The sequence below is a fragment of the Hippocampus guttulatus genome, chromosome 10, assembly GCF_054856545.1.
Source record: "Hippocampus guttulatus isolate MCC_2025c chromosome 10, RoL_Hgut_1.0, whole genome shotgun sequence".
NCBI lineage: Eukaryota > Metazoa > Chordata > Actinopteri > Syngnathiformes > Syngnathidae > Hippocampus > Hippocampus guttulatus.
In genome coordinates, this window is record NC_141270.1 from 171,478 (window position 1) to 199,208 (window position 27,731).

Consider the following 27,731-nt stretch of genomic DNA (forward strand, 5'->3'; position numbering starts at 1 on the left):
TCACGGCACTGGTGTTTTTGAGGGCTTTTTTTCTTTTTTGCGGTCAGGGCCGGCGTCCGCCCGCGCCGTTTGCTCATAAACCGAGTCGCGGTGGCAGCGTGCAGACATCCGCACCCGGCGCTATAAAAAGTTTTCTCGGACGAGACGCCGCCGTTGACGAGAGACGTGGGCGGCCGGGCCTGGAAAAGCGCGGTGGCGCTGCCGTGAAAGCAAGAGCGCTTTCCAAAACGCCGCCGTCCTCACCGCGTGCCCTTTATTTATGGGCTTTTCTTTTTTTCCCCCCTCGTGCCGGAAGTGGAAATGGAGGCGGAACAGTTTCCCCTCTTCCTTGTACGGAAGCGTCGAGTTTCGCTCAGATTTGTCGCTGCGCCGGCGGCGACGTCACCCGGACAACGTGTGCGTTGCGCAACGTCTCCTCCTTTTCATGGTTTTTGCTGTTGCGGATTGCCAATTTCTCCATTGCGAGACAAATCGAGTTGCATTTTTTTTTTTGGCCTCCTTCTTCTCTTTCAGGGGCAGGTTGAGGTTGAGGAGGAAGAAAAACAAACAAACAACAAGCCCAAAGCCCCTCCGACGAGCGCTCCAATTCGGGAACGATCCTGCGCGGGACGCGCCGCGAGCGGCCGGCCGGCCGGCCGGCGCCGAGCCGCTTTCTCACCGCGCGGTGAGATTTCAGAGGAGACGCGGAGGAATTTCAGCAGGGGTGGGCCCCTTCGACCCCCGGACGGCCTGGCTGACGCCACCGGTGAATTCCACCCGCGATTAAGAACGGCGAAGGAAGAGGCCGGTCCTCCGAAGGGGAGGTCCGAGAAAGCGGCATCCGCCCGTTGTCCTTCCCGCGCCCGGCGACGCCCGAGCGACTTTGCGGACGGCCGTGGCGTGCCGGTGCGAAATCTTTTGTCGCGCCGCTCGAAATGTGCCACGCGGAGTGGATTTCTCGCGGTGCGGTGCCAGCGCCGCGGATACCGCGTGCCGGGATCGAGTACCGACGCGTGCGGGGTTGCTGGCTCTGGAGCACGCGCCGATCTTCGCTACCTACCAAAATAGAGAAATAAAATTCCATTACATTAAAAAAAAAAAAAAAAGTTTAAAAATAAAAACCATGTGAAAAGCGATGCGACGCATTGCCCGGCCACTTCTTTGGACACTCCGGCACATTTTCATCGATCGACGGCTGGATCCAAATGATGATTTTCTGCAATTTCCAGCCTTAAAAAAAAGTAAGAATATTTTTGAAAGTCGCCATATTTCATTGAAGTCATGTTTTTCTATGTATTGACATGTTTTATTTCATCTAAATGATTTTTTTTGAGGGGGGGGGGGGGTGTATGTACTTTGTTCCTGCTGTCTTTTTCCGCAATGACTTTTTCCACATTTCCTTGCATCTATTTTTTGTGCCGTTTGCATCGAATTGCATTTGAATGGCGTTTCCTTTGATTTTGAACGTCTCGTTTTCCTTTTTTTATTTTCATCTGGAATTGAATTTCTCCAACGTGGACATTTGTCACGGAATGTTTCATTTCTTTCGCCCTTCCCTTGAAAAAGATTCCTTTTCAACACCGCTTGCTACGCTTGACCCTGGCGTCCGCTTTGCCGAGTGACCGTCTCGCGCATTTTGGGGGATGGACGCGTCTGTGCGGAAATGACTTTTCTGACGGGGGGGTCCCGCGGAGCACCTGAGGAGGGGGGGGGGGGGCGTTTCTCTTATCGTTTTTGCCTTTCCCACGTTGCGATGTGACGTGCGGTCGCACTTGCGTTCTCGTGGAAAAAGGTCAACGTGTGGGTAGATGGCGCCGGAGACAAATTCCACACTTTGAGACATGCGCAGGAAACGAAGCGAGAGGCAAAACCTCTCGACGCAAGCCTCGCTTCGCACCTCGTCTCCGATCGTCGGCGGATCTGCCGAAAAAGGCCGCCGCTCATCTTTTCTCATGAAACGCCGCGGACTTTCGCTAGCGCGGGAAATTCAATCAAATATTTACACGTCGGCAATTAGCGACGGCGACGCGTCTCCGGGCCTCTCGGCGCGACGTCCGCCGAGGAGCGTTTTGTCTTGCGCTCATTTTCCGCGGATAACGGCGGACATCTCGAGTTTGAGAGTCAATTTCATTAGGCTGCGAATCTTCAGAAAGTGGATGCCGCGTGCGCGCAATCGGTTGAGAACATCCGGCAAGGCGCGCCGGTCTTTGGCACATTTGGTCGGACGGGCCCGGAGCTTTTGGTCATTGAAGCAAAGTTTGAGGAGCGGCTGTAAAACGCGTGACGGTCATGCCCGGCGCGTGATCTTCCCGGAAAAGGAAATCTCGTCGGACGAGCGGGTTCTGCGTGTCCTTCTCGTCTCCCCCCACCTTTTTTCCATCCGACGAGGGTGCCGGCGATGGCCAGAGAAGTCTCTCCGTAACCGCGGAGTAGGAATTGAAAGTGCGGCGCTCCGCCTCTTTCTTTCCGCCGCGCTCGATTTGAAGAACGAAGAAAGGACTCCAAGCGAGCCCAAATGGCACTCGCAGAACAACTTCTCTTCCGACCCGCGCGTCCTCCTTCACTCTCAGGACTACGTCTGAAGAAAAAAGACAAAAACCCAACCAAAATCCTCATCGCAACCGCTTCTTTTTTCTTTTTTGTCTCATCGGCGGCCGCCGGCGGTCCCGCCGAGCCCGAATGAAAAAGCGCCCGGGGGCGGACTGCTCTTCCCTGACAATATTTTGGCACCGCCAGGCGTATCCCGTTTGCCACGCGCGATTGTTCTCCCGCCACCCGTATTCCAGCCGCCTGTGGGGGTTTGTTTTCTTCCTCTTCTCGTTCCATTCCCGACGCCGCCGTTGTCGTCCGAAGCCACGCAAACACGGGGAATAAAGTCGGTCTGGGCCGGCCGGTGAAAGGGGTGCGCCAACTCTGCCGGGGTTGGGGTGTGTTCCATGATGTTAAGTCAACGCGACTGGAGCCGAATGCCAAAGAAGGTTTCTTTTGATTGATTTTGTTCCTTTTGAGACGATCTCGCTGGGGAACGCTTGTTTTGCAACACCAAATCAGTGGAGCTTTTTTTGGGCAGTCTGGGAGGAATTTTCCCCGGAATTCTTTTGATTTATTTTTGGACTCATTTTTTTTCCGCCGCTGTGGCGATAAACCAACGACTGCGGTCGGTAGCTTCGGGGGACTCGCGGTGTCTTTTCAAGAAGGCTCAACTCAACTCTCAACGCAAGTGTATCGCCGGAGCACCTGAAAGCGGCCGGCGCTGAAGGCAAAGTGGCGCGCGCGGAGCGAAAACAATTCGGACAACGAGAAGTCAACAACAAAGTCGCTCTGTCCTCGCGTCACCTGACGAAAATATGCCCGTGAACGCGCAGCGGTGGCAAATTGGACCGACCGACGGTGAGACGGGACTCCCGGTTGGCGCCTCGGCGTCCAACATGTGACTTGTCGCGTGCATGCGAAGTCAAGCGGTCGAGTCGGCTAAGGCACGCCACGCGCACGGTGTTGCCGCGCGTCCGCGCGGGTGGGTGTCGGCGCTCCGCTCGAAAGCGCACGCCTGTCTGAAATGCGGAGCCGAGACTCGAATGTCATTTCCTGCCGGCGGTTTAGCCCGCGCGTATCCGTCTTCGTCCGTCCGTTGGGCTGCGGCTGCGCTTTGACCTAAATATTTGTTTGTCTCGGTTCCTCCTCGGTCAGGTCGACGGAAAGAATCCGAGCGACTCTGCTCAAATTCAATCCGAGAGGAATGTTCCCATAAGGTGGCGCGGTAAAAGCCAACGTCGGAATTAGTCACGCAACTCTCAAGTCGCGGAGCTCTCGGAGGTCTTTTCCGACTCCGCCGGCACGCCCCGGCCGCGCGCGGAGGGGTTAAAAGTCCAATTCCCGACACCCGAGTGCCACACAACCGTCTACCAACGCACGCGCTCGGTCGCGATCGGACCAGTGAGAGTTTCTGCTCAACGGCGCCGCCGCGCTTCAAGCAAAAGCAACGCAAACGGACCCGCCGCCTCTCCCCGTCATTTTCTGCCGCGCGGGACGGCGGGATCCTCATTCGCACTTGCGGGTGGGCAATTTAGAGTCTCGAATGAACCGAACGAGCACGTTCTGGGGACGTGGGAGGAAGCCGCAGTAGAAACAAAAAGAAACCAACATGGAGGTAACAAGCAATGATCGACTGTGACCCGACTCAACAGATGTAGCCCGTTGAGGGGTTTTTTTCCTGTGGAACTCCCACTTCATGCGGAGGTGTGCGAGTACGTCACTCATTGACAGGACACGCTCGCGACTGCTTTTGGTTCAGTTTCATGGGGGCGGGGGAGTCTCCCAATTCTTTCACGCGCACGATCGCGGCGGGTGCGGATCCGCGGTGTCACACGGTCGCCCGCCCGCCGTGGCGCTTCATCTCCAGGGGCCCGGCCGGGGCTCCGCTTTCAACTTCCTGCGCGGCTATCACAACACGCGCGTCTTCATGCCTTTTGGCCTTCCTTTCCAACATTCTCAAACCGTCTCAAACTGGGATCGGCGAAATAATCGGCAAGAAATTCTTTGGCCGGGCGGAGCCGTGGACGGGGGCCAGGGCGGCGATAAAACAATAACAGAGTAGCAAGCACCGAAGGCTAAAACAAGTTGCTCCTCCCTACCGCGGGCTTTGGGCCAACCTAAGACAATAGGGTCGGGACGCCTCAAAATTTGGCGGCATTTCCCGCTTGAGAACGGTTCCGCGTTTCTGTCATTTGTTGCTCGGCGGAGCCGATCGGGAGCGGCGCGGGCGAGGGAGGTCGACGCCAGGGCGGAGCCGCCCCAAAAGCCGATCCGGTGAGCTGCTCCGTATTAATAATGGAGTAGACGGTGAACCGACGTCACCCGGCCCCCCATTTGGCCACAAGATGGAAACCGGCGGGTGGCTGTGCCGCATGCCTCATATTAACCGTGAGCAATAAGAACAGAAATATGAGACGATTCGTTTCAATCTGCAACTCGAGCACTCACCGGTTTCCTTTGCATGTTTTTGACATTCCAGAGGACGCCCTGCGGGATGCCGGCGATCCTCTTCGACACCGATCCGCAAACATCGAGGACAATCTCTCGAGGCCTTCTCGTGGCCGTGGAAGCAAACACTCGAATGAGAATGGCTTGCGCGCATACGTTAGATTGGTTACAAGATATGTTAAAAGGAAAAATCTCGTCCACGCCGTTTGCATTTTACATACAGCATTGCAGCCTTTTAGGGCTTTAATCAACAAATCTCTCTGGTTGACCTGCGGCTCGCGCGGTGGACGAGGGCCTTGGCGACCAACTTTCCCTTTACAACTACAGTGAAGCAGCATATAAAGCTGCGATTTGGATCATTTCAACTGCAGCATTTTGATTTGATTCGATTTATGTCGTCAACATCGTTCGATACTCCTGCCGCGGGCCGCCCTCTGCTGGGACGTGACGATGAAGACGAATTCAGTTTTTACCGACTGCTATTCGCTCAGCCCAACACTGCCAGCGATATACAAATTGGCTTCAGTAAGGCGCAAAGATAGGCGCGTACACTTTTGTACCGTCAGAGAGAACCGCGAGTTGTTTGTCAGCCTCTTTTTTTTTCACCTGCGTTCTCACGGGTACGCAACGATCCGCAAGTGGCTTAGTCTTGCAACATTGGATAGTTGCTGCCATCTAGTGGATAAGAAATGCGGTACACATTTCAACGACCCGCTGCAAAACGCGAGGCGCGCCCACAGACAAATACCGGACGTCAAATACGCGAGTCGGACGTTCCCAAGAGCACTTCGGAACGCTTTCTCCCGATGCAATCAAAGACTCCCAAATGAGCCTTGAGTCGCTGCACGCGCGTAAGAATGAAAGCTCACGCCCACATCCGGAGCACCTTTTTTCTTTTCCGACAGTACCACCTAGAGGAGGCTTTGCGTCATTGCTGTCACGAAGCTTTTTCTAGTTCGGCCACGGCTCGGGAACCGTTTGGACTAAGAGCCAGAAAAGCAAAATATTTGCAAATGTATTTTAGTGAGATATGTAGATATACATATATAAACTGTATTTTAAACAAAGTCTGTCCAATAAATCGCGCAATGTCGCAGTTTCATAGAAGACACCAACCAAACAATAACAAAACAAACTATTCTTTGAAAATTAAGTCAACGGATCATTTGCATTTTGAAAATCGGCTACACAACAGCAAATAACCGAAAATGTTGAGCAGCTGAGATTGAACGAACTTTCGTGCACGAAGGTGACAACAATGCGCCATTAGAAATTGCAGGTGAGCAGATTTGCTACATTTTTGTAGCTTTGTCATTTTATTTCGTTACCGTGAATTTAATACTCACGAAATAAAATGACAAGAAGAAATGTCAAATAAAATCCATTGACTCACCGATGTAGTGCCTGTTCACTGAGCTGCAGATCTACGCCAGTGTCCCCAAACGCACCGTCGCTTGTAAGTGGCCAGCCGTGCTCTGATGTTTCCTTGCCGCCTTGGTAAAACAATCCAGTGTGGCTCCAAACACCAAATCGGCATTCCCAGCGGTCCAATTTGCAGCGTTTCTCAGAGGCCGCGAGCCACGGGTAGCGTTCCTAATTGCTCGTCTGAAAATGACGGACAAAGCCTTTTCCTTGCTGGGACAGGCTAGCTAGCGCGGGAGTTGGGCGACCTCTTGGCGCAATATGCAGCTTTTCGTGGAAGGTCCGTCTTGAAAATTGTGTGGAAAGTTCAGCAAGCGGATCGACGTCTTCTCCTTCGGCCATTTTGGGTCAAAACGCAGCGACGGCTCCCTCTAGCAGGCGCTCATCCAATCACCGAACGCGCACGTCCGGTGTCGACGTCAGCCCTTCCAGCTGGCCCCTGCGCGCAGACTCGTGATCCGATTGGCTATTGCATCCTGACCGTGCCCGTTCATTTACGGCGCACGGGGGCCTGCTCTGTTTAATCAGAAGGCCCCGAGCGAGTTGAATTGACCTGGCGACACAAATATGCTGACATATGATTGGTTAAAAACTCTACCGTCATAATAAATTATTTATCGAGCGGCTCTCAATGTTATTTAAAATAACAATACATGCTGATTTAGATAGCATTGAAAGCCACTCGACTAAGTGGAAATAATATGACGTAGAGAATAATTTTGTTGACAAATTTATGAAAATAAAATAACATGAATGAAATGGATGTTATTGTATGAATGTTTAGGCCAGCAGAGAAGGCCTCGCTGGCCCCGAGGGTCCGCCACTGCCAAAGACACATACGGAGAAACTATTTGACACATTGCGGGTGGGTGAACGTGCGTACGGTATTTGGAAGTTTGGAAGACTTTTTCTGCTACGCATTCCATTGTTTTCGTCGGATATCGTCACCTCACGATGTCTTTTGTTCTGTATCATTTTTGTTGAATCTTACAGCACTTCAATCGTGTCATTTTAGAGCACGGACGCTACAAATGGGCAAAAGGTGAAATCGGCGTCTGGTAGTTGAAAGTTTCATTTTGAACACTAGGTGACGCCCTCGAGCCGCAAATGATGGGAAGGCTCAATGAGCACCGCGCGCCGACTCGAGTGGGATCATCTTCTGTCTTCTGACGGCTTTTTTTTTTTTGGCCCATGATCCAACTTATCGAAATGTTAACATCACAAGGCTGGAAGATGTGCATTGCACCCGGAGGCTCGCCACACCTTTTTTTTACGGAATGCGTCTCTCGTCATTTCGTTTCTTCGCCCCTTTGCCCCATGATGACAACATGTTTTGTGTTGCCAAACGGGACTCGGAGGCGAGCCTGCGCGCGCAAAGTCGTCGTCGGAGTGCCGGCGCCGTCGTGAGCTCGTTTGAAGCGCGGCCTCGCCTGCGGCCTCACTTGCGGCCTCGCCTGCGGCTTCACCTGCGGCTCCTTTGCATCCATTCGCCGGCCTTCCTGTGCGCATTTGACTACGTCTGAATGGCGCGCACAGATGTGAGGCCGGCAGTTTTATTTGGTTTGTTTTTTTGCATGGGGGGGGGGGGGTTGTTTGTTTTTTACGTACCGCACCTGAATGCAACACAATGGCCTCCTCTCGAGCTTTTCTTGTGACTTTTGTTGCGATTGTCTTCTGGGCCTTTTGCTCAGCTCCCCGCTCGCTAAACACGCTGCGGCCTCGGAAGCTGTGCTCGGACCACCCCCGCCCCGCCCCGCCCTCGGGGCCCAGCTGCTGTCGCCTTCGCAGCCGTCCCGCTCAGCATGAGAAGCCCGGCAGCTGTTGATCAATGGGCAGCCGGAGCCAACGCCTGCCTGACGACAACAACACACACACACACAGATGCAGGCGCGCGCACACACACACACTCCCCTGGGACGCAACAGATGGGGGGCAGCCAGCTGAGAGGCCGTGGCGGGTCACGAAAGGGCTGGCTTAGGTGTGTCCGGGTGTACCTTTGCGCTCACAGCAGTAGATCGGGAGATGTCCGACTTTTGAGGTGACGCGGGGTTAATCCACGCGTGCGCCCGTAAATGCCACGGGAGCAAATAGTCTAGACTGCTTTCACGGAATGGAAGCGAATCCTATTGGATCCGCGGTCGCTCACGGGATCGAAGAGAGCGTCCGAAGCGACGCGGACGACTCTGTAGCGGAAATGAGAGCGAGCGACGGCGCACGGATGCGGCCGCGTGGGCGCTTCTTTCCCCATTCTCCGACTTTTGCCACATTTTCCATCAAAACGAAACCCACCGAAGCGAAAGGAGACGCGGGGGCACTCCCCCCCTTCCACGACGCACTCGTCCACCAAGTTAAAGCCCTTTTTGCCGCTTGGCAAAAAGTCTTTTGCGCATTGCTACAATCCACTTCCCAAACAAAGTAATATCGGACGTGTCCCCTCGGCGCCTTTGCGTCCTCTTGGCACATTTCTAGAGTGCAACCGTTGCGTTGATTTTTCCCACCGCTGCCGTTGAGCGTTGCCATCCAATTTCTCCTCCAATTGTTTGTTTGATTGCATCGACAAGCCACCTGACCCCCGGGTGGTGTTTTGCCGACCGGCAAGTTGGGGCTCCAGGATTTCCAGGCTTTCCAGGTTCTCCAGGCTCCCCACTGCGGTGGATGACATCGCGTGGAGATTGGGGAGGGGGCCGAGGGGGACCGGACAGTTGCCGGCGCGGACAGGTGTCGGCGTCGGCGACTTCCTGACTGGTTTGGCCAGCTGCTGTCAATTTGCCCCCAGCACCCTTCCCTCCGCAGAGGTAGAGCCCGCCACCGTCGCCGCCTCTCGGCTTTTTATGGGCCCGGCCCGTTTTGACTTGAAATATTTGCCCAGGAGGCGCTTGTTGTGTTCGGCGGAAGCGCCGAGGTCGCGCTTTTGCAACCCCACGCGCGCGCACCCACGCACATCTTCTTTGTGTGGGTGCGCGCGCGTGTTTACATTCTCCCGGTCTAAACGCACACCTGTTTGGCCGCGGCTTGGGAGGCGGCCGGGCTTTAGAAGACCAAAAAAAAAGGCCAAAGTTGGGGCACTCGGAAGTCAAGATCCGACCGCATTTTGCTAATCGTCGCATCCGGCAATGCGTCTCCGTCCCGCTTTCCCCTCGCCCGGCCGGGGGCAGATATAGATGGCGGCCGTATGGGCGCGCTGACGGGGCCCATTTTCCGTATCGTTCACTTTGTCAGCCGGGCCGACGAGCGGCGAGAGCGAGCCGGAGCCGGAGCCGGAGACGGAGCCGGAGAGAGCTGATGATGATGCGGCGTGCAGATGTGCTCGGGTGCAGCCCGGTCGTTAAGCGACAACAGCTTGCGCGCGCCATACGGCCGCAGCTGCTCGCCAGCCGCTCCGCCTTTTTCCTCTTTTTCTTGACTCCGTAGAGCAGCCGCTTGTCTTCCCTTTTTTGAAAGGTTACAAAGCGCGGCTTGACGCTCGCAACTTCCCGTTGAACGGCTGAAGTTTATCAGCGGTCGCTGACCGCCGCGCAAGGAAAATCGGCCCCTTGCGCCTACTCGACGTCCCCCCGCCTCTGCCGCGGCCGGCCCGGACGCGAACGTCGGGAGGGTGGCGACGAAAGAAAACCTTCCCGCTCCGGCCGTACGGCGGTGTCGTGTCCCCTTTGCCGTTTGCGCCCGTTCTTCCTCCCCGACTTGTTCCGTCACACCGGACAGATGGTCCCGAGCCGCCTTCGATAATCCACCGTATGCATCCGTGCCAGTGCACCGCCGGCTGTGCCATTTCCTTAGGCGGGACATTTCCTTTCCCTCCCTAGCCCAGATCGGAGCGGCCGGGGGCTCGGCACGCGGCCCCGCGGCGGGGCCGCCGCATACGTGACATTTCCCGTCTGATTTTGGATGAGCGGGAATCTTCCGATGTCACCGCCGCGTGTTTGGCTGGAGGCGCGGGGGCGCAGGTGAGCGCCGAGATGCCAGCGAGAATACGGCGGACGGGTCGCGCCCGGCCGGCCGGGAACGGGAAGTCGGCGTCGCCGCGGCCTTTGAGTCATCAATAGGCAATTAGATGGCACGGCGGCGGCCATCTTGTTGGCAATACCTTGCCGGAAAAAACAGGCCAAGTGCTGAAAAACCACACAGATTTCAAGACGGACGTTCTTGCTCTTTCAATCATCATTTGACGCGACTGGCCTCCCGACCCCAAACGAAAGCGGTCGCCTGCCGCTCGCACGCGAGGACGTGCCGTTGATCAGGCGATAAGGTGAAAACGTGATCTTCGGAAGCGCTCAAAACAGGACATTGATGGTGTCATAACATGCTTTCTTCTCTTGTTCTTTTTGTTTTTGGAAATTGTTTTTGGTATTGGCTTGAGTTTTTGGGGGACACGCATAGAGTAGAGTAGCGGATTTGTCCGGGAAAGGAAAATTCTCTCTCAAAGTTTGGCTACTCGGCAGCAGCTCACCGCCGCCCAGACCGAATCCTCCGCGCAGGCTTTCCTCCGGCGAGTACACGACTCGGACGGATTGTCTTCAGCCTGTCGTGCCCACCGTGTTCTCTGTGCGTTTGTGCAAAGGGGGGCCCCAAAACCGTGTGTGGGAGAGAGAGTCGCTGCGATTCTCTCTCCCACACATGCAGACGCACAAATATTCAAGTGGTGTCGCCTTTTGTTCCTTCCCACCCCCCGAAAAGGGAAGAGGGAGGATGAAGTGGGTCGGCCGGCCGGATGGACGATGGGGACCCCCGCCCCATCGACACACACATCCCCCAGTGTTCTTCCCACACATCGCGCCCGCCGCCCCCCCCCTCCCCTGGCCAGCGTCGCGCCACTGTATTGTGTGCATGCGGCGGGCCGCTTGTTGCTCGCCTTCTGTCCTGCTGCGCTGAGTGCTTTGAGAAAGGGGGCTCCTTTTAAATATGCAGACAAGAGGGGAGCTCGCTCTCGCGCGCACGCGCTCATCGCAGGCCCAGCTCTCACTCCCATTTTTCGTCTCACTCGCCAGGGGCCGGCAGGAGCGCGACCCGTGACGTTTTTGGGGGGTTGTTGTTTCGCGCAGACAATCGACAAGTCTCTCGCACGCATGAAAAGCATCCAGAGGGGGGGCCCTCCCCACGAGAGGGGGCGCTCTTAGCAGGAGCGGGGAGCTAAAAGCCGCTCTTCTTCTCTTTCTGTGCGGCCCTTCTTTTCACCGCAGCTTGATTTTTGTTTGATTCGCACGGAAAGCCTCTGGGAAGACGAGGCCGGCCGGCGCTTTACACTCGGCGCGATTGAGGCGATGCGCGTACGGCGGACGAGGCGGCGGGGACAGGCCCGACCGACTCACGGTACCAATGGACAGGGCGGCGCGGCGCTCGTCCGGCGAGACGGCTTCCGGCGAGCGGGGCGGCCAAATACTTCCGCGGCCGCCCGCCCCTTTGTCCCCGAGCCCGACGCGCCCGACCTCCTCTTGCCCCAAGTCAACAAAGGAACGAATGACCTACATTCACCGCCGACCTCGCGCAGCTCCGGCGTGACCGAGCGCTCGCTGGCAAGCAGATGTTGGCCCGCGACGCCAAAGCGTCTCTTCCGCCGCCTTTCGGACACGCCGCCGCTCGGGCCGCCCGCTGATGGGAAGGCAAAAACAAGTTCCTCCCCAAACCTCGGTTGGCCCTCCAAAGGACAGCGCAACACGACCGGTGACAGAAAAATCTTTTGGGGAGGGATGGATTCACCAAATACTGTAGCGGGTCGTTAGAAGATGCGCAAAAAGTGCATGAAAATATTTCACGAGTGACCCACGTTTTTAACTGGACGCTTTCATTGGAATTGTATTCAAATCGAGGATCAAGGATCCTACTTTGGGGCATTGTTTTTCTGCAACGGTCATATTTGGTGTCAACCGAGTAGAAGAAAGATTTGGACATCAACAATGATGAGATTTTCGGTGGACCTGTCATTGGACAACAAAACAAAATAAACATCACATGTGCTGCCATTTTCCCCATGAAATATGAAAACGAATGAGAGAACTTTTGCGGCTTTATTTTTTATTTTTTTTGGGGGGGGGGGCATTTGGTTTGCCTTTGATTTGGGCCATTTGGACCCGTTTCGTTCCGATTTCTGCAAAGCCGCGCAGTGAACTGAACACGGCACATGCGCTCTTTCTTATGGTGAAGAAGGAGAATTGTCTCCACGTCTCTCGTCGCGACCGTTTGCCTGACCTCGTGACCTCAAAAGGTGAATCCGAGGGACCCTCAAGCATCCCTTCTGAACTTGCTTGTGCTTCTTTGTAGGTTCCTCGCAGCAAAATGAGGCGTTTGTCAGACATGGAGATTAGAAGCAAGCTTATGTCGCTTGTGTGTGTGTGTGTCTTGGGGGCGGGGGCCGAGGTGGGCTGACTGAGGAGGCCATCTGTGGCCTACTGATGGCTGCCCAGCTCTCGATGCATCTGTAAGAGCAGCTCAAAGCTGATTTCTTTGCGGCAAAACTCCTTGAGGAGCTTTACAAGCTGTGCGTGTTGGGGGGGGGGGGGGCAACAAGCTGCTGAGCAAAGTTTGCATGCGTCGACGCGCGCAGCGAGAGCCCGCCAAAACCTTCCGCAGACCACTTTTGACAAGGTGTTGATCAACGGCAAATTTCGCGTCAGCCGAAAAATATTTGTTGAGGTCGATTTCACAAATGTTGCTTTTTGTCTCGCACAGCAGGTTGCCGATATATTTGTTTTTTCTTTTTAAGGACGACACGTAAGAGTTTGCGCAATACGGATTTTCCCATGCGCTCGAGCGTTTGCCGTTTCAGAAAAGAATTGCACCTCTTGATGATGATGATTGTGATTGTGAAAACCGGATGTGCTCGAGGAAAAAAAAAACAAAGGCAGATTTGGATTTACGGATCGAGAAAAGTTGACTTGAGTCGAGAGAAAAAAAAGGCGTCGAGCGGTGTCAGGAGTCGAAGCGGACGGGCAACAAAACGGGTGTAAATTGAGGGGTTCGTAGGTTTTGGATGGATGGCTCTACGTTCGGAATGGGCAAAAAGGAGAGACGGACTTCGTTTGAACGCAGCTCTTGATTTTCCAACGTCTGCTCCGTAACTCTCGAACGAACACATCTTCTTCCGGTAACACAAACACTTCCTGGTTTCCTTCAGCCAATCAGACAATATCGACATAAACTTGTTCAAGCAATTATTCAACGGAATATAACCTAGGTAACTTTAACACAAAAAAATATGATGCTCAAATATAAAATAGAAATAATAATTTAACATAAACTTACACGGGAGCCGTCCGACTCGGCTGCAATCGGCGGAGAAGACTCGCAGGCGGAGCGAGAGACGGCCGCCATCTGACTTGCCAACGCAATTTGGATCAACGACAGCAAATCAATCATATGCGAGTCGAATCATGTCCTTGAAATGTCAACTTGAACATTCATTTCAATCAACGAATTGAAACGAGTGCCTTGTACGTTTCCGGTGGATTCCCCCCTCCCCTCAAGGTTTCCAGCGCCTAAAGCCGGAAATGGTGGTGTTCGTTTTTACAGCGACTTCTCTTTTCGTTGGGCGGATCAGCATCAAGGATCGGCCCCGAATGGGCCAAGCGAACGGCACCGCCGGCTCCCGGGTGGCTTCTGGTCCGCGGTTCCTCCCGTATTTCACCTGTGCCCCGCGCTTCCAGTCCGGGCTGCCGCATGGCCGGGGTTGGCTCCCGCCCGCGTCGGGTGAGGATATAAACAGAACGAACGGGTGAATTGATTTTTGGGATAACCCAGCCCGGAAAGGCTCCCTGAGCAAAAAATAAAAATAAAAAACAAGTGCCAGCGGTCCAACGAAGAATCTTTTCATTTATTGCAGTTTGCACACAATTGAAAAACGCCAACAGCACACCGGAAATGACAAAAACGAAACACATTTCGAATTGACTCCCCTTTGAGAAAAACAAACGATGATTGTCAAAGCTAAAACCGACTACATCTCCATTTCAAACGAATTGAAAAAAAACCCCTAAAATAAACACATTTTCCTCTCAACAAGGGAGCGATTCGATCTGAAAAAAAAATCGGCCCGTTTTGACCCCGCAAGATGGTGATTGTCCTTTTTTTCCCGTTCCTCATAAAAGAGGTTTTTTGAAATTTTGATTTCATGAACATCAAAAGAAGAGCACCCGCACCCGTCTCGTTTTCAAGTAAACACAGCAAAAAGGTCCGACTGTGGTTTGTTCACAGCCTGACACTCGCAAATAAATTATTACAAATACGCTTAAATTAAAATAATAATAATATGAATAATAATAATTCCGAAAGAAAATCAGAGCAACAATCAGCCTGGACTACAGCAGTTTAAGGCGCTCGAGTACAACCAAAAATATTACAATAAATAAAAAAAAATCAGCAGTGATGACGCAAACTGCAGCAGGTTGGATGAATGGGCGGGCTGGCCGCGCACGCGCGCGCACACATACACACGCGCGCGCGCTTAAGGGCGATGAAGCATTCAGCAATTCTTTATTTGGGGGGGATTGCATGAGACGTTTGACGATTCCAAACCGAGCTCCATCTCCCAAATAGAAACAAATGTGTGTATATATATATATATATATATATATTTTTTTTTTTTTTTAAACCACAAACAACGTTTTAAAAATCCGCTCTGGTGGATTTGATTTGGACAATTCCGTGACATTTTCCCAAATAGATTCTTATTTTTTTCAATAGACATGTTCAGTCGCAAAGATGGAGTTGAAAGGCATCTTTCCAGCACGCAATTTCATGTTGTTGTTGTTGTTGTTTTTTTATAGCTTAAAAAGGTGCTTGTCTTTTCCACGCTTGCACACACACACACACACGCGCGCGCACAAAAACAGCCGAGATCAGTGCACACACACGCCGGCTTCAAGAGCTTCCCGGCCACAAATGGCCAACTTTTTCGGACAAAATCCCATGCATGCGTTTTTCCCCCTCCCCACCAGTCATGGTCAGCTTGGCTTCGCCCTGGAGCAGTAGTAGCATATTCACCAAAAAAAAAAAATAATAATAGTAATAAATCAAATTTGATCAATAACAATGTGTACAGTAATACAGCAAATTCACATTATTGTCTTCAAGGAAAAAAAACCTTCAAATGTACAAGCGTAGACGTCATGCAACAGGAGGTTAAAAAGAGAAAATAAAATCCAATAAAATGATTGATCACCATCATCATCATCACCGGAAATGAATTGAAACAAAAGCAGGAGGAAAAAAAATGAAATACTTTTCATCACAAAAGGACCGCCGGCTACATTGAAGAAAAATGATTCCTCGCTAATCATTTGTCCAATGCTAGAAAATACTTCAGGCCGATTGAAAATTAGTCATCGTAATAAGAAGAATAAGAAAAGGAGGCTGTGCATTGCATGAGTTTCATTTTGTCAGTCGCTCCCTGAACAGGCTAATGGTGCCGCCTTGCCGGTGGAGAATCTCATCACCAACACACACGCACACGCACACACACACACACACGCGCGCACAGGCATGCACACACATCTTCGAAGTGCGCATGGTGATACCCGTTGAGTGTCTTGCCTGTCGAGCGGTGAGATGAAAGACAGAAATGAAAAATTGAAAGGCCGGACCTTCAGTTACATTGAGAATGCGAGAGAAACCCCCCCCCCCCCCCCCAAAAAAAGAAAAGTCAGTAGTAACGTGTGTTCATGTGCTAGTAAAGTGCAAGACTCGCCGGGACACCCGCGTGGCTTTCAAAGGCGCATTCCCGACCGCCGCAAGTCAGCCGAGAATGCGAATTTCTTGCCGGCCGGCCGCGTAGCTCGCTCGGGCTACGCTGTCACGCGCGGTGGCAGGCGGGATATTTCCGCGCCCTCCCGCGAGATGGCCTCAGGTACAACGGACCCGCGCAAATACATTTTCAAAGTCGACATCGAGGGGGAAGTCCCGCCGCCCATTTGCGCTTCCCCAGAAATCGGTGTCAAGGAAGAACGTTGGCCAAACACGCTCGACCGTTCCGAGGCCGGCGTTCAGCCGCGGCCGTGACGCCGACGCGGCGGCGCTTCGGTTATTGCTCGAGCGTCGCGGCTCGCAAACAAAACGTACGCTGGGCCGATTTGTTCAAATGACGTCGACGTCAACCCGCCGCCAAATCAATCGGCTCTCGGTGGACATTTTGCCGCGGTGGGGCGCCGCGAGAATCGGAAAACAAAGTGAGCCTCCGCCGTCTTGCAAACGCGGGCGGGGAAAGCACGTCGGAGGGGATGTTTTTTTTGGAGCCGTGATCCCTGCACGGCAACCCTTCACGTATTGCGGGCGGGCCTGGAAACGGAGGGGGAGGGGCGGGGGTCGCCGCGTGACCGCCCGTACGGTTTGACCCGATGAACACGGGCGAGATTTTTAGGCGGGGCGGGAATAACGACTCGGCGGCCCTTCCGAGATGTTTTCCCAAGCCGCGGCCGAGAAGCGACGGCGGCGGGCGCGTCTACTTCCAGAGTTCCTGCGAGCTGTCCTCGATGGCCCAGTCCCTGACGTTGGGCAGCGCCAGCGGCTCGCTCTTGACCGACAGCGAGTTGACCAGCTCGCAGTGGAACTTGCGGATGTGGCGGTAGAGGTCTCCCGACTGCGTGAAGCGGCGCTCGCACCACTTGCAGGCGTGCGGCTTCTCGCGCGTGTGCACCACGGCGTGGCGGCTGAGGTTGTGCGAGTACTGGAAGCTCTTGCCGCAGGTGGCGCACGTGTAGGGCTTCTCGCCCGAGTGCGTGCGCTCGTGCCGCTTGAGCGTGTACATGCAGGAGAAGGTCTTGCTGCAGATGGCGCAGGTGGGCACGTTGACGTCGCCGCCGGCCGGCTTGGCGCGGGCGCCCTCCTGCTCGCGGAAGTGCGAGCTCAGGTGCAGCTGCAGGATGTGCGGCGAGGGGAACACCTTGTTGCACAGCGGGCACATGAAGATCTGCGCGTGGGGCGCCGCCAGCATGTTGGACACGTACGGCGGCGGGGCGCCGCCGTCGGCCGCGGGGACCTCCTCGCCGGGCGGCTTGTCGTCGCGCTCCAGCTCCGACGCCAGCGAGGCCCGGCGCAGGGCCGACAGGTGGGCCTCCAGGCCCAGGCGCCGCCGCGCCGACAGGGGGCCGCCGCCGCCGCGCCCCGCCGCCGCCTCGCCGCTGTGCTCCATCTCGTAGTCGCCGCCCGCCAGCGGGTCCTCGTCCTCGTCCGACGCCGCGCCCCTCTCCACCTTCACCCTGACGGCCGGCGGGCTGCCGCCCGAGTGGCCGGCGCTTTGGTGGTTGAGGCCGGCCGGCGCCTTGACGGACAGGTCCAGGACGCAGTCGGCGCCGTCGAGGCGGCCCCGCGAGCCGGCGCAGCGGCGCGACCTGGGGCTGGCGGCGGGCGAGGCGGCCTTGAGCTCGGCCTCGCCGCGGCGCGGGCTGGCGGGCGTCGCCGGCCTCTCGGCGGAGGGCATCCTCGGCCACGGCGCCCCCGCCCCGGCCTTGCCCTCGTCCTCCTCCTCCTCGTCGCTCGGGACGCCGGCGGCGGGCGGGCCCGCCGAGCCCTCCGACGGGCTGTCGGCCTTGTCGGAGCAGCCGGAGCCGGCGCCGTCGTCCTCGCGCCGCCCGGCGTCCGCCTCGCCGGCCGCGGCCTCGCGCTTGAGCCGCTTCTTGCAGACCTTGACGATGTCGTACATGTGCAGGTAGGACGCGGCGGCCAGCACGTCCTCCACGGGCAGGTCCTGGAAGCGCAGCTTGCCCTCGTACATGAACTCCAGCAGCAGCGAGAAGGCCGGCGCCGTCACGATGTCGCTGTTGAGGTGCACCACGTCGCGCTTGTCCAGCTGGTCCTTGTAGAAGAGGTGGAAGTACATGCTGCACGAGGCCAGCACGGCGCGGTGCGCGCGGAACTGCGCCTCGCCCACCAGCACCGTGGAGTCGCACAGGAAGCCCTGGTGCCGCTGCTCGCTCAGACACCGCAGCAGATGCCGGCTGTGGTCGGGGAACTCCATCCTGCTGTCCTCATAACCTGCGCAGACGCCCACAAAACCTTTTTTGCTCTTTGTTTTACCGCGCCTCCTCCGAGGGGGGGGGACGGCGCAACCGGACTACCGAGCGAGCCTCGCCGTTTCGGGAGCGCCTCAAGGAACGGGCGGCTTGCCGCGACGGCCGTTTGCTTCCGACGCGGGCGGAAATCAAATGCGCTCGTCGTCTACCGTAGGCGAGCTTCGTCTCGAAAAATTGCCACGTGAGGCGAAATGTCATTTCTTTCGGTCGGCAAATTCAAAAAGTGGACGGGGGGCCGGGGGGGAGTACATCAAAGCACATTACGCTCTTGTCTATTTGACACCAAAAAAAGGAGTTCCACTCTTTCAAATTAGGATTTCTGTCAGTAATTCAAACCCCCCCCCCCAAAAAAGGAAAAAAAAAACCCCAAATCAAATCACCGTCTTACATAAACTGCTTCTCAATAAATTTGAAAATGGAATTCAGTTCGGATGATCAATTGGGAAAGTGAAAAAGGTCCAAGTGTGCTCCGGTCGTCTGTTTGGGGCTCAGACGGGAGCGACTCGACTCTCATGTCGTTTCGAGACAAAAAGGGAAAATGCCATGCCGCTCATCTCGTCAATTCACTTGAATAGCGGGAAAAATGTCGCCCCTGACAAAATAAGGTCTCGTCCGGGTGCGTCTCACCAAATGGAACCGTGCGCTTCAATTCCAAAAGCGACGCCGGCATGATATCGCTACGCCACGCGCCGAGTCCAACATTTCACCGGTGCTATTTTCATTTTACTTTTTTTTTTAAATTCATCACATCAATACATCCGATGGAATGTTTTTTTTTCAAACAGAAATGAATTATTTCTGACAATAAGAGAATTGATTGCGATGCCCGCGTGACATTTTGGGGACTTTTGTGCGTGTGTGCGCGAGAGAGGAAAAGCCATCCAAAGTCAGGTGCGCATTCCTTTGCGGCGTGCCGGAATATTTGCGCCGCCTCGTCTTTTCTGCGCCGCGGCCCGCCGCCGCTCCTACGCGGCTTATTTTTATGAAGCCACTTTGGCCTGGCCCGCCACGGCCCTTTTAGCTAAGCGGCTTTCCACAACAAACGCACCCACCTAACCGCCGCCTCCGCACACGGCTTGACAAAACTCAACCGTGCCCCCCCCCCCTCTCCCCCCACACCACCACCATCTTACAAAGACCCACCTGTTAGCCACGTCGCTTTGTGCCGCCTGAGAAAATACATGCCTGCCGCCCGCCCGCTCGCTGGCTTTTCTCGCGCCGCTCGTTAGCCCGAACGCTCAAATGGCCTCATTTGAATGAAGCCTCGGTAAGAATGGACGAGTGTGTGTGCGGCGTGTGCGCCACTTTTAATGAGGGGCAGGGGAGGGTGTGTGTAATGGGGGGAGGGGAGGGGGGGTTTACGGGGACAAGGGTGACCTAGCCCCTCCTCTCCACATGCTCCCGAGACGCGGTCTTACGAGAAAACCCTTTGCACATCCTCCTCCTCCTCCTCTGCCCAGAAGACGCCGAAGAAGAAGAAGAAGATTTACAAGACAATCACTGTAAGTGCCCCGCTCGTCACAGCATCAATCCTAATCCTTAAGATGCCTAAAAATAAAGACGCAGGCATGGACCGGTCCCGGCCCGAACAGCAAGGAAGGCGGTCGGGGGAGGGCTTATCCACATCTGATCCAGCTGACGGGGGCCATATGGCAGCTGCTAGCCAGATAAAGAGATTACGACGGGCAGCGAGTGCGATTACAGCTGTCTAGCCAATTCGGACAGCGCAAAGCCCAAACTTCTAAATTAGGATCCTCCGCCGCGGGACGCCAGCGCCGCTTTTCCGATCGTTTTCAAGTCACCTCCGCGGATCGGAAGAAACTCGCCTTTGACGTTTCAGAGCGGCGCTTTTCTTCAGAGCCGCCTCGTAAAACGGGCTGGGAAAGCCCGCGCTCGGCTTCGAGCGTTAGCCGTTCAAACGCCTCGAACCGCGCCGGGACCCGAAGAGAAAATCGGCCCCGGCGTTTCCGCACCGGACCCCGAGGAAAAAAAGTACGAGAACATCTCAAATAGGAAAAGGCGCACAACAAGCGGAACCTTTGAAATGCTCGCGACACCGAGCCAGCCATCCGCTACGCCGCACTCGGCACCGTCAGCGGACAAACAAACGATGCCGCTTCCGTCCCGTCTTCCTTTCTCGGGCGCACCGAGCGACGGCGACGCCAAGCGCCAAAACGACAACATTTCAAACGTTTGAAGTCGCTCGTCAAGTTTGGCTGTTTTTTTTTTAAAATCATCTCGCTTCTCGTCCACACTCAAGCAACAGTAAGCCCAAGTGCCAACGGAGAACATTTCAAATACGTGAGCGCCAACGGCGTCGGAACGCGGCGACCCTACGACGCGTTTCAAAGACTCGAAGTCCATCAGAAAGTAAAGCGGCATTTCAAAATCGAGTGCGAGCGCGAGCGTTGCCGAAGCCCCGCAAACGCAAGAGGCGCGGGCAAGCGGTAGGGGACGGTACCTGCGGCGCCACGCATCCACTCGATGATGTCCAGCGTGGCCGGGGAGCCGGAGCCGCGTGGCTTGCGCGCTGGCTCGCGTCCTTCTTGCCTTCTCTCGCCTCGCCTGCGAGTGGGTAGCGGGCGAGCCGGCCAAGGCGCGCGAGGAGGAGGAGGAAGAAGGGCCAAATGAGAAAGAAGCGGCAGCGGCAGCTCGCTGTGTTGAAAGTGCGAGGGACAGATGCAAAGTGGCGGCGATGTTGGAGGGGGAACCAGATATCACCTCCCACCTCTTCTTGCCTGCTACTAACTGCCACACACACACACTCACACACTCAAACTCTCCCAGGCTGCCTCACAATAAAGGGCCAGGGAGGGGGGTGGTGGGTGGATGGCAGCCTGTCAGCTGCTCTGACATCATCCTCAGATGGAGATGCTACCTCCAGCTGTGCTCTTTCTACAGCCATATGCTGCCTCCTCTCCACTCCTGCCACCAGACTCCTCTTTCATTTCAAGCGACAACTTGGTCGCCCCCCCTCCCCCTTTTTCTTTCTCTTTCTGGAAAACGGCATGAGCGACGAACAGCGGCGGCAGTGCGCATTTTCGTTTGGCTTTTTCCCAATGTGCCCGAAAAGAAGGCAGGGAAAAGTTGCCGACGACGAAGGGCCGCAAGTTGTTCCGGCGGCTCCCTCGGAGACAAAAGGCGCATTGGCGACCGACACACGCGCGCAGCTGATATTGTTTTACACTTTTTCACGCTCCGCCGCTCGTCTCAATTCTTTGAGCCGAGCGCCGACCCCCCCTCGGTCGGACAAGCTACCACATGAAGGAACAAACACTCTTTAAGGACTGGGACGATGAGCGCCACTTATGGCGTCAGTGAAGGCGCGCGTGTGGATTTCAAAGCCTCTTGCTTCTCGACAATGTCGAATGGCGACGCGTTTCGGGAGAGGATTCCAAAATCGGTCTTTTTCCCAGTCTTTGTCTTTCGTTTCCGATCTGGGAAGGGAAACGTTTCCATTGCCGTGGAAGGAGTTTGCTGGCAAAACATGTGCAGCTCGCCGCTATCGGCCATTTTTCATCAGCAAACGTGAACTAGGTCGTTTCAAATCACAAGGATAATGACGCAAATACAAAGGCCCCATTTTTGTCTCTCTTGCAAAGTCAAAGAGTAAAGGACAAAATACCATCCAACAGTCAATTCATAGCTTGACTGTTGCAAGCGTGGTGGGACGTTCTTTCCCTCATCGCTTTTCATGAATGGGCCGATTAATGAATGTTTGCTGGCTTTTAATCTGCCTAATCTCGCAATCTGCATCAGACCCCCCCCCCCCCCCAAAAAAAATCCACTTTGGTTTGGACCGAATGTGAGATTTGATCGTGTATATTTATGATGATGATTTTTGGGACACATTTTGCATGGCCCGGCAGCACGGCCGACGAGACTTTAGCGAGGCTGCCTCACAATTGGGAACTTTTGGGGTCGGACCCGTTTTTGTTTTTTTTTTTGGGGGGGGGGGGGTTCAAATTAATTTCCATCAGCCACAGATTTCTCTGGAATAAAACCAAACACTGAATCTAAAAGGACACATCCTGATATTTTGGGTTATGCTCTCGACCCTGGCGGCCAATCTGTCATCCCTGCATCAGTCAATCACTTGCTGCGCAACATTTCCAGCTACCGGTGATGCATCAAGATTTGAATGTGCCGCGCGACGACGACGAAATATGGATTGAGCTGTTCGAAAACAAAATCTGTCATCCCAATGGGATTTGGGGTCTTGGGGAGGGGGATGGGGGGGACACTTGGTAGCTATTGCACGTACTGCAGTTTGGAACTTTGGCACCTTGGAACTTTCCTTTTGAGAAGCCCTGGTATAAAGACGGACGGCGAGAGCAAGTCCGAACACGAAAACGTCGCCAATTGATCAGGAGAAACTTGAATGAATTGACTCGAATGAACGCCGCGGGCGGCCGTCTTTCAAGTCAGTGTAATAAAGTCGCAGCGAGCCGAGTAGTCGCGTCGTACTCGTCGCGGCGACGCGGAGAGTTTTGGAGCGAGTTGTTCTTTCTGCGCGTTTTCCATCGGCGAGGAAGAAGACGCCCGCGTCGAAGGAGGCGCGCACACACGCACACACCGAGCCCCCGCGGAAGCTAGCTAAGAAGTGGAGGCGAGCGTCGAAAGAAAGCTGGCGTGCGGACCGGGTGCCGCGTCCGCCAGAGGAAGGACTTTGCCGCCTCGCCGCCTTCCCGCCCGCCGTTAGGCCCCGCTGCTATGACAACGGCCGCGAAAAGGAGCGAGCTAACGCGACGCGGTCATGCTAGGGATAAGGAAGCTACTTTTCACTCGCTCCCTCAGCCCCTCTCCACTCACTCGAGCGACCGAGCGCCACTTACAGGCAGCACGCTCCGACGTCCTCCGCCGAATCCTCCTCAGCGCCTTCCCTCGCTTCCCCCCTCACGACGACTTTGCGTCGCTTCCCATAACGGGCTTGTCGAGCCGGGGCAAGGGGAGAGGGACTCTGCGGCGGCCAGATGTTTCCGAGCTGTTGCTGTTCCTGCCTGCTGTTTGCTCCCCACACACAACAGCTCACACAACTCGGGCTGGGACTTGACTGGCAAGGCTGGGAGCCAATGGTGGAGGCTCGACAAGGAGCTGGGGGGGGGGGGGGCGGCGATGTATTCTTGTTCTTCGCCTTCGTATATCGGCGGTCGGCAGAGGTTGACTCCGACCTGGCGGCAAGACGCACACCGACAAGGGGCGCGGAGGGAGAAGCGGCTCGGCCGAACCGACGGGTCGGTTAGACGACCGCGTGAGGGGAGGACGGGCGGACGGGAGCGAGGGAGAGACGCGGGGCCTCGTGGGTACTGTAGTCCGGCCGCAGCGAGCAGGTGCAGCGCCGTGGGAACACCTCGAGGAAACCACAGCGGGAGGACAGTGTCAAAAAAACCCCCATCACATACTGTCATAACTCATTCGAAATATTATCCACGATTATCAATTGATATTGATTCATAGAGGTTTTACTCACAGGATTATTCGTACCGAAGGCGAATACGGTCATAATATGTGTTTTGGTTCAGTTCAAACAGACGCAAAAAAAGTTCCTCACCCGATTCTCCGTCATTCTACATAGAATTGAAAATGAATTAAAGCAAAAATAAGACTTACAGACAGGTGGAGAAGGCGGAGGGAGCGCTGTCGCTTCGAGGTGCATCGTGGATAATGTAGTCCAACCGCAGTGACGCGGGAGAAAGTGCATTGTGGAAACATCGGCGATGGAATTCAACATACGTTACAAGAATAACGCCAATATTTTTGAACAACAACTCGGGCAAATCACATGGTTAACTCATAACACGTTCCAGTGAGGCCATTCTATTTCTGAAATCACCAAACGTGGATCCCGCCCTCGTAAAAAGCAAGGTTTAATCGTCTCTCTCTTTGTTTGCCTTATAGGATACGGACCTTCCAAGAGGTTTTAATGAGAGAGAAAAAAAAATCCTTTTTCGTGTTCATAACCCTGAGGTGGCTAGTAAAAGTCCAACCGTGAACATGAAAAAGTGTTGAAAAGATCATTTTGAAAAATGTCTCTTTTTATGGGTCACTGGGACAGGCACCTTGGCGGAAAGTCCGGCCAGCAGGGAGACGGACACGTCCCGCGTCCTGCGTGGGCGAAAGGCGTCCTAGTAAACTAATTGGCGTCACTAATAGGCGGCTAATGAATTGACATGATGCGGTGTCATAGCCACAGCACTCGTTCAAATGCAAATGAACGGTGACCCTGTTTTTGCCCGTCACTTTTCCGGGGCTCCACTTTCACGGCTCGGTGGGACAATGAGGCCCTTGTGTGTGCGCGCGCGCGCGCGCGCGCGCACTCACGCAGGCAAGCACACATGCGGGGAGGCGAGCGTACACGGACCAACTGGGAACCTCCCAAAGGATTCTTTCTGTGTTGTGGCTATTTTAGCCCCCGGAGGTCGAACGACTTCAAATAAGACAGATCGCGAACTTGAGTGGATCACAAGATTCCTCTTCCGGGCCCGCTTTAGCCTGCAGTACACCTTTCCACCTCCGAAGGTCGCTGTAGATCCCGCGGAGAGCTCGCCAGTCGCCGCGTTGAAAGCCGTTGAGCATTTCTTCTATGTGAAGGATATCCAACTTTAGGCGCACGTCTTCATGTGCATGTCACTTCAGCCCACTAGTAGAATGGCAATATCGTCCTGGTCAAGCCTCACCGCCCCCATCACTCGTATCACTTTTGGCTTACTTGAGAATGGATACAATTGTTGCAACCATATAATCGTGGCTGTTTGTGTGCTCGCCTGCTTGATCGGATTTTTCTCTTGAGTTGGACACGGGTTAGAGGTCACTTTCATGGTTTGCAAAAGAATCATCTTGGTCTCATTTTTCTTGATCACACACAAAAAGAAATGTGCATTTGAACAGGGGTGTGTAGACTTTTTAGATCCACTCTGAGCGAGTCTGTGTGTGTGTGTGTGTGTGAGTCACCAGGAAGACCAACTGTGTGTTTAACTGGCCTGTCTCCCAGATGGTACCGAGACTCATTTTTAGGAATGTTCAGAAAAATGAAAAAAAAAAAAGAAAAGCCAGCAAGTTTTCATCAAGATGTGCGCTTGTCAATCAAACATCTCGTCTGCTTTCTGTACATCACACGCTCAGTGAGTGCTTCCGTTTCTGCCTCAGCATCCACACAGTGAAACTTGGCAGCGTGCGTGTGGGGGATGTTTGCACCTGTGTGTGGATTTGTGCGAAGCCCACATGGAGCTGTGCAACTTTGGCTGTGGCTCCATGATGGACATCTGGAAGCTAAATTGGTTAATGACACCTCCAATCTGTGTGTGTGTGTGTGTCTTGGGGGGGCGGGGGGGTTGTACATCTGTCCAGTGATGGCGTGTGAATGAAAAAGACCTCAAAGTGCAATTGAAAGCACATCCTCTTCCTTTAAAGATGGAGAATGAATGACAAACATCACTGAAAAAGAAGAAAGCTCGTTGCTAGTTGCTAGCGGCTAGCCGCTGGCCGCGAACAGCAGAGACTTGAGCCGTATCGTAAAATGATGGCGTCATTCACTTGCGCTTTCTTCGCGTCCCAATTTGGCGATTGAATCTGATTTCAGGATGGTGTTGTGTTGATATCGCTCGCAGCTCTGTCCTGGCAATAAGGCAAGGCAAAATGTCGAGAAGGCAAGTCTTCCTCTTTCTTCTGCTCTTTTGCTCCCTTCCAGTCTGTCTTCCCGGCTGTTGCTCTCTTCTTCTCGCTTCCTTTTTGTCGGTTCTCGTGTTTTAACTCGCAACCGTGACTATCATCCACGTGTCGAAATGACATGACATCCGTTGAGCTAGTTTTATTTTTATTAGCTAGTTTATTTCGAGATATAAAATAGGTTGCGGGTGGCGTATCGTACAAAACGGTGAGGACGGAGATATTTTCAGGGCGGTCACATCAGACACAAAGTGTGCGCGCGCGTCTCTCTGAGCCTCCGCAACAAATTGTGTTTATTGGGGAGAGATCAGAGAGATGTGATGTACAAGTCAATCCTCTGTGTCTCGAGCTGTCCGTCTGCCTGCTCGCCCGTCCCTCTCCGCTCCAGATGTCAGAGGAGATGGCGGCCAGCAGCTGTGGCCGTGGAGGAAATTAGTCCCTGGGCGGTAAGACGGCTAATACGCACACGCGTACACGCGCGCGCACACACACACTCCGACGTCAACCTATCAGCATGTCACAGACACATATTGAAGTATGGAGTGTTTTGCCACCGCCGCCCATTGTGGGGGTGATGTTGTTGTGCCAGTCAGCCGCCGCCACCACCAGCGTGCCCCCCCCCCCACCCCTGGAGCCAGCGGGAACATTTGCCTTGTGGCTCCAATTCCCAGGAATGCCTAACCTGCGCCAGCTGTTGACAACATGCTACCTGTGCCAACAATGCCACACCTCAGCTGCCACTCGCGCCGTCTCCATCTGGGGCTGAGATATTGCTTTGTGTGCGTGTGCATCTGCGGTGACCCTCTGTGCACATCTGTATTTGTGTTTGCACATGTGCATGTATGGATGCTTCTCACTGTGTGTGCGTGCGTGCGTGCGCGCATCTGGAGCAGCATAGAAGAGGCTTCTCAGCGCCTCAATTCGCCTGCCAAACCGTCCAGATGTTAGCCTTGTAAGCCCGCGGCACACTTATTGTTTTTTTTTTATTTTTAGCAGCGTTATTAATATTCAGCGCTGCTAAATTGCGGCTTGTTTTTGTGTTGAGTTGTTAACGGGGTTTTTTTTCAGATTTTCAAAGGGCGTGAGACGGGATGCAATTTTATTTGGATACATGGCAAGGATTTTCACTCAAACTACAATGCGAGGAAGTGAAACGTGGGCAAAATCTACATTTTAAATGTTGTCTATAAAAATTTAATGGAACAGAATAAAATATGCTTGCAAAACGTGATTTCAAAATCAAATTGTTTCATCTTATTTGAAATTCAAATATCCTATTCTGCTTTGATGAGATTTATTTATGATGGCGGCGCGGACAGCCGCAGCGGCTCCTCTTGTTTTATGTTGAGAGAGAAGAAATTTCATCTGGGCTGTATGTTACACGTACGTACAGCGCATTTGACAATAAAGTTGTATTCAATTCAATTTATTTTAAACATTTAACGAGCCAATTATAAAAAAACAAACATACAGAATTTCACATTTGATTAAAAATTCAAATTCTTATTTTGATTGTACCGACGTCAATAGCTCACGTGCTCGCTTTTAATTTTCAAGCCAAAGCTTCGCATGGCTTTGTGAGCATTTTTGTAGCTTTGAGAACGGACTTGTTTCGATCAACGGAGTGCATTTTGTTTGCAAATGTCCGCACGGTGGGCCGAATGAAGCTGATCTTAGTTTGGGAGAGCA

General features: G+C 54.1%; 1 protein-coding gene across 4 annotated transcripts; it reads right to left on the minus strand.

Annotated features, from left to right (window-relative positions):
- Nucleotides 1-14,164: 14,164 nt before the first annotated feature.
- On the minus strand, nt 14,165-23,621 carry zbtb18 (zinc finger and BTB domain containing 18). 4 transcript variants are annotated; one of them, XM_086122193.1, is made up of 3 exons: nt 23,213-23,620; nt 20,839-20,942; nt 14,165-18,339 (listed from the first exon to the last, which is right to left on the minus strand). In XM_086122193.1, the coding sequence occupies exons 2-3, from the start codon at nt 20,852-20,854 to the stop codon at nt 16,808-16,810; spliced, it is 1,548 nt and encodes a 515-aa protein (XP_085978319.1). In that variant the 5' UTR covers nt 20,855-20,942; nt 23,213-23,620; the 3' UTR covers nt 14,165-16,807. The 4 variants fall into 4 exon arrangements, with proteins under 4 accessions (XP_085978319.1, XP_085978318.1, XP_085978320.1 ...); XM_086122192.1 differs by having other exon boundaries at nt 20,839-21,032; XM_086122194.1 differs by lacking the exon at nt 20,839-20,942 and having other exon boundaries at nt 23,213-23,621.
- Between the last annotated feature and the right edge of the window lie 4,110 nt (nt 23,622-27,731).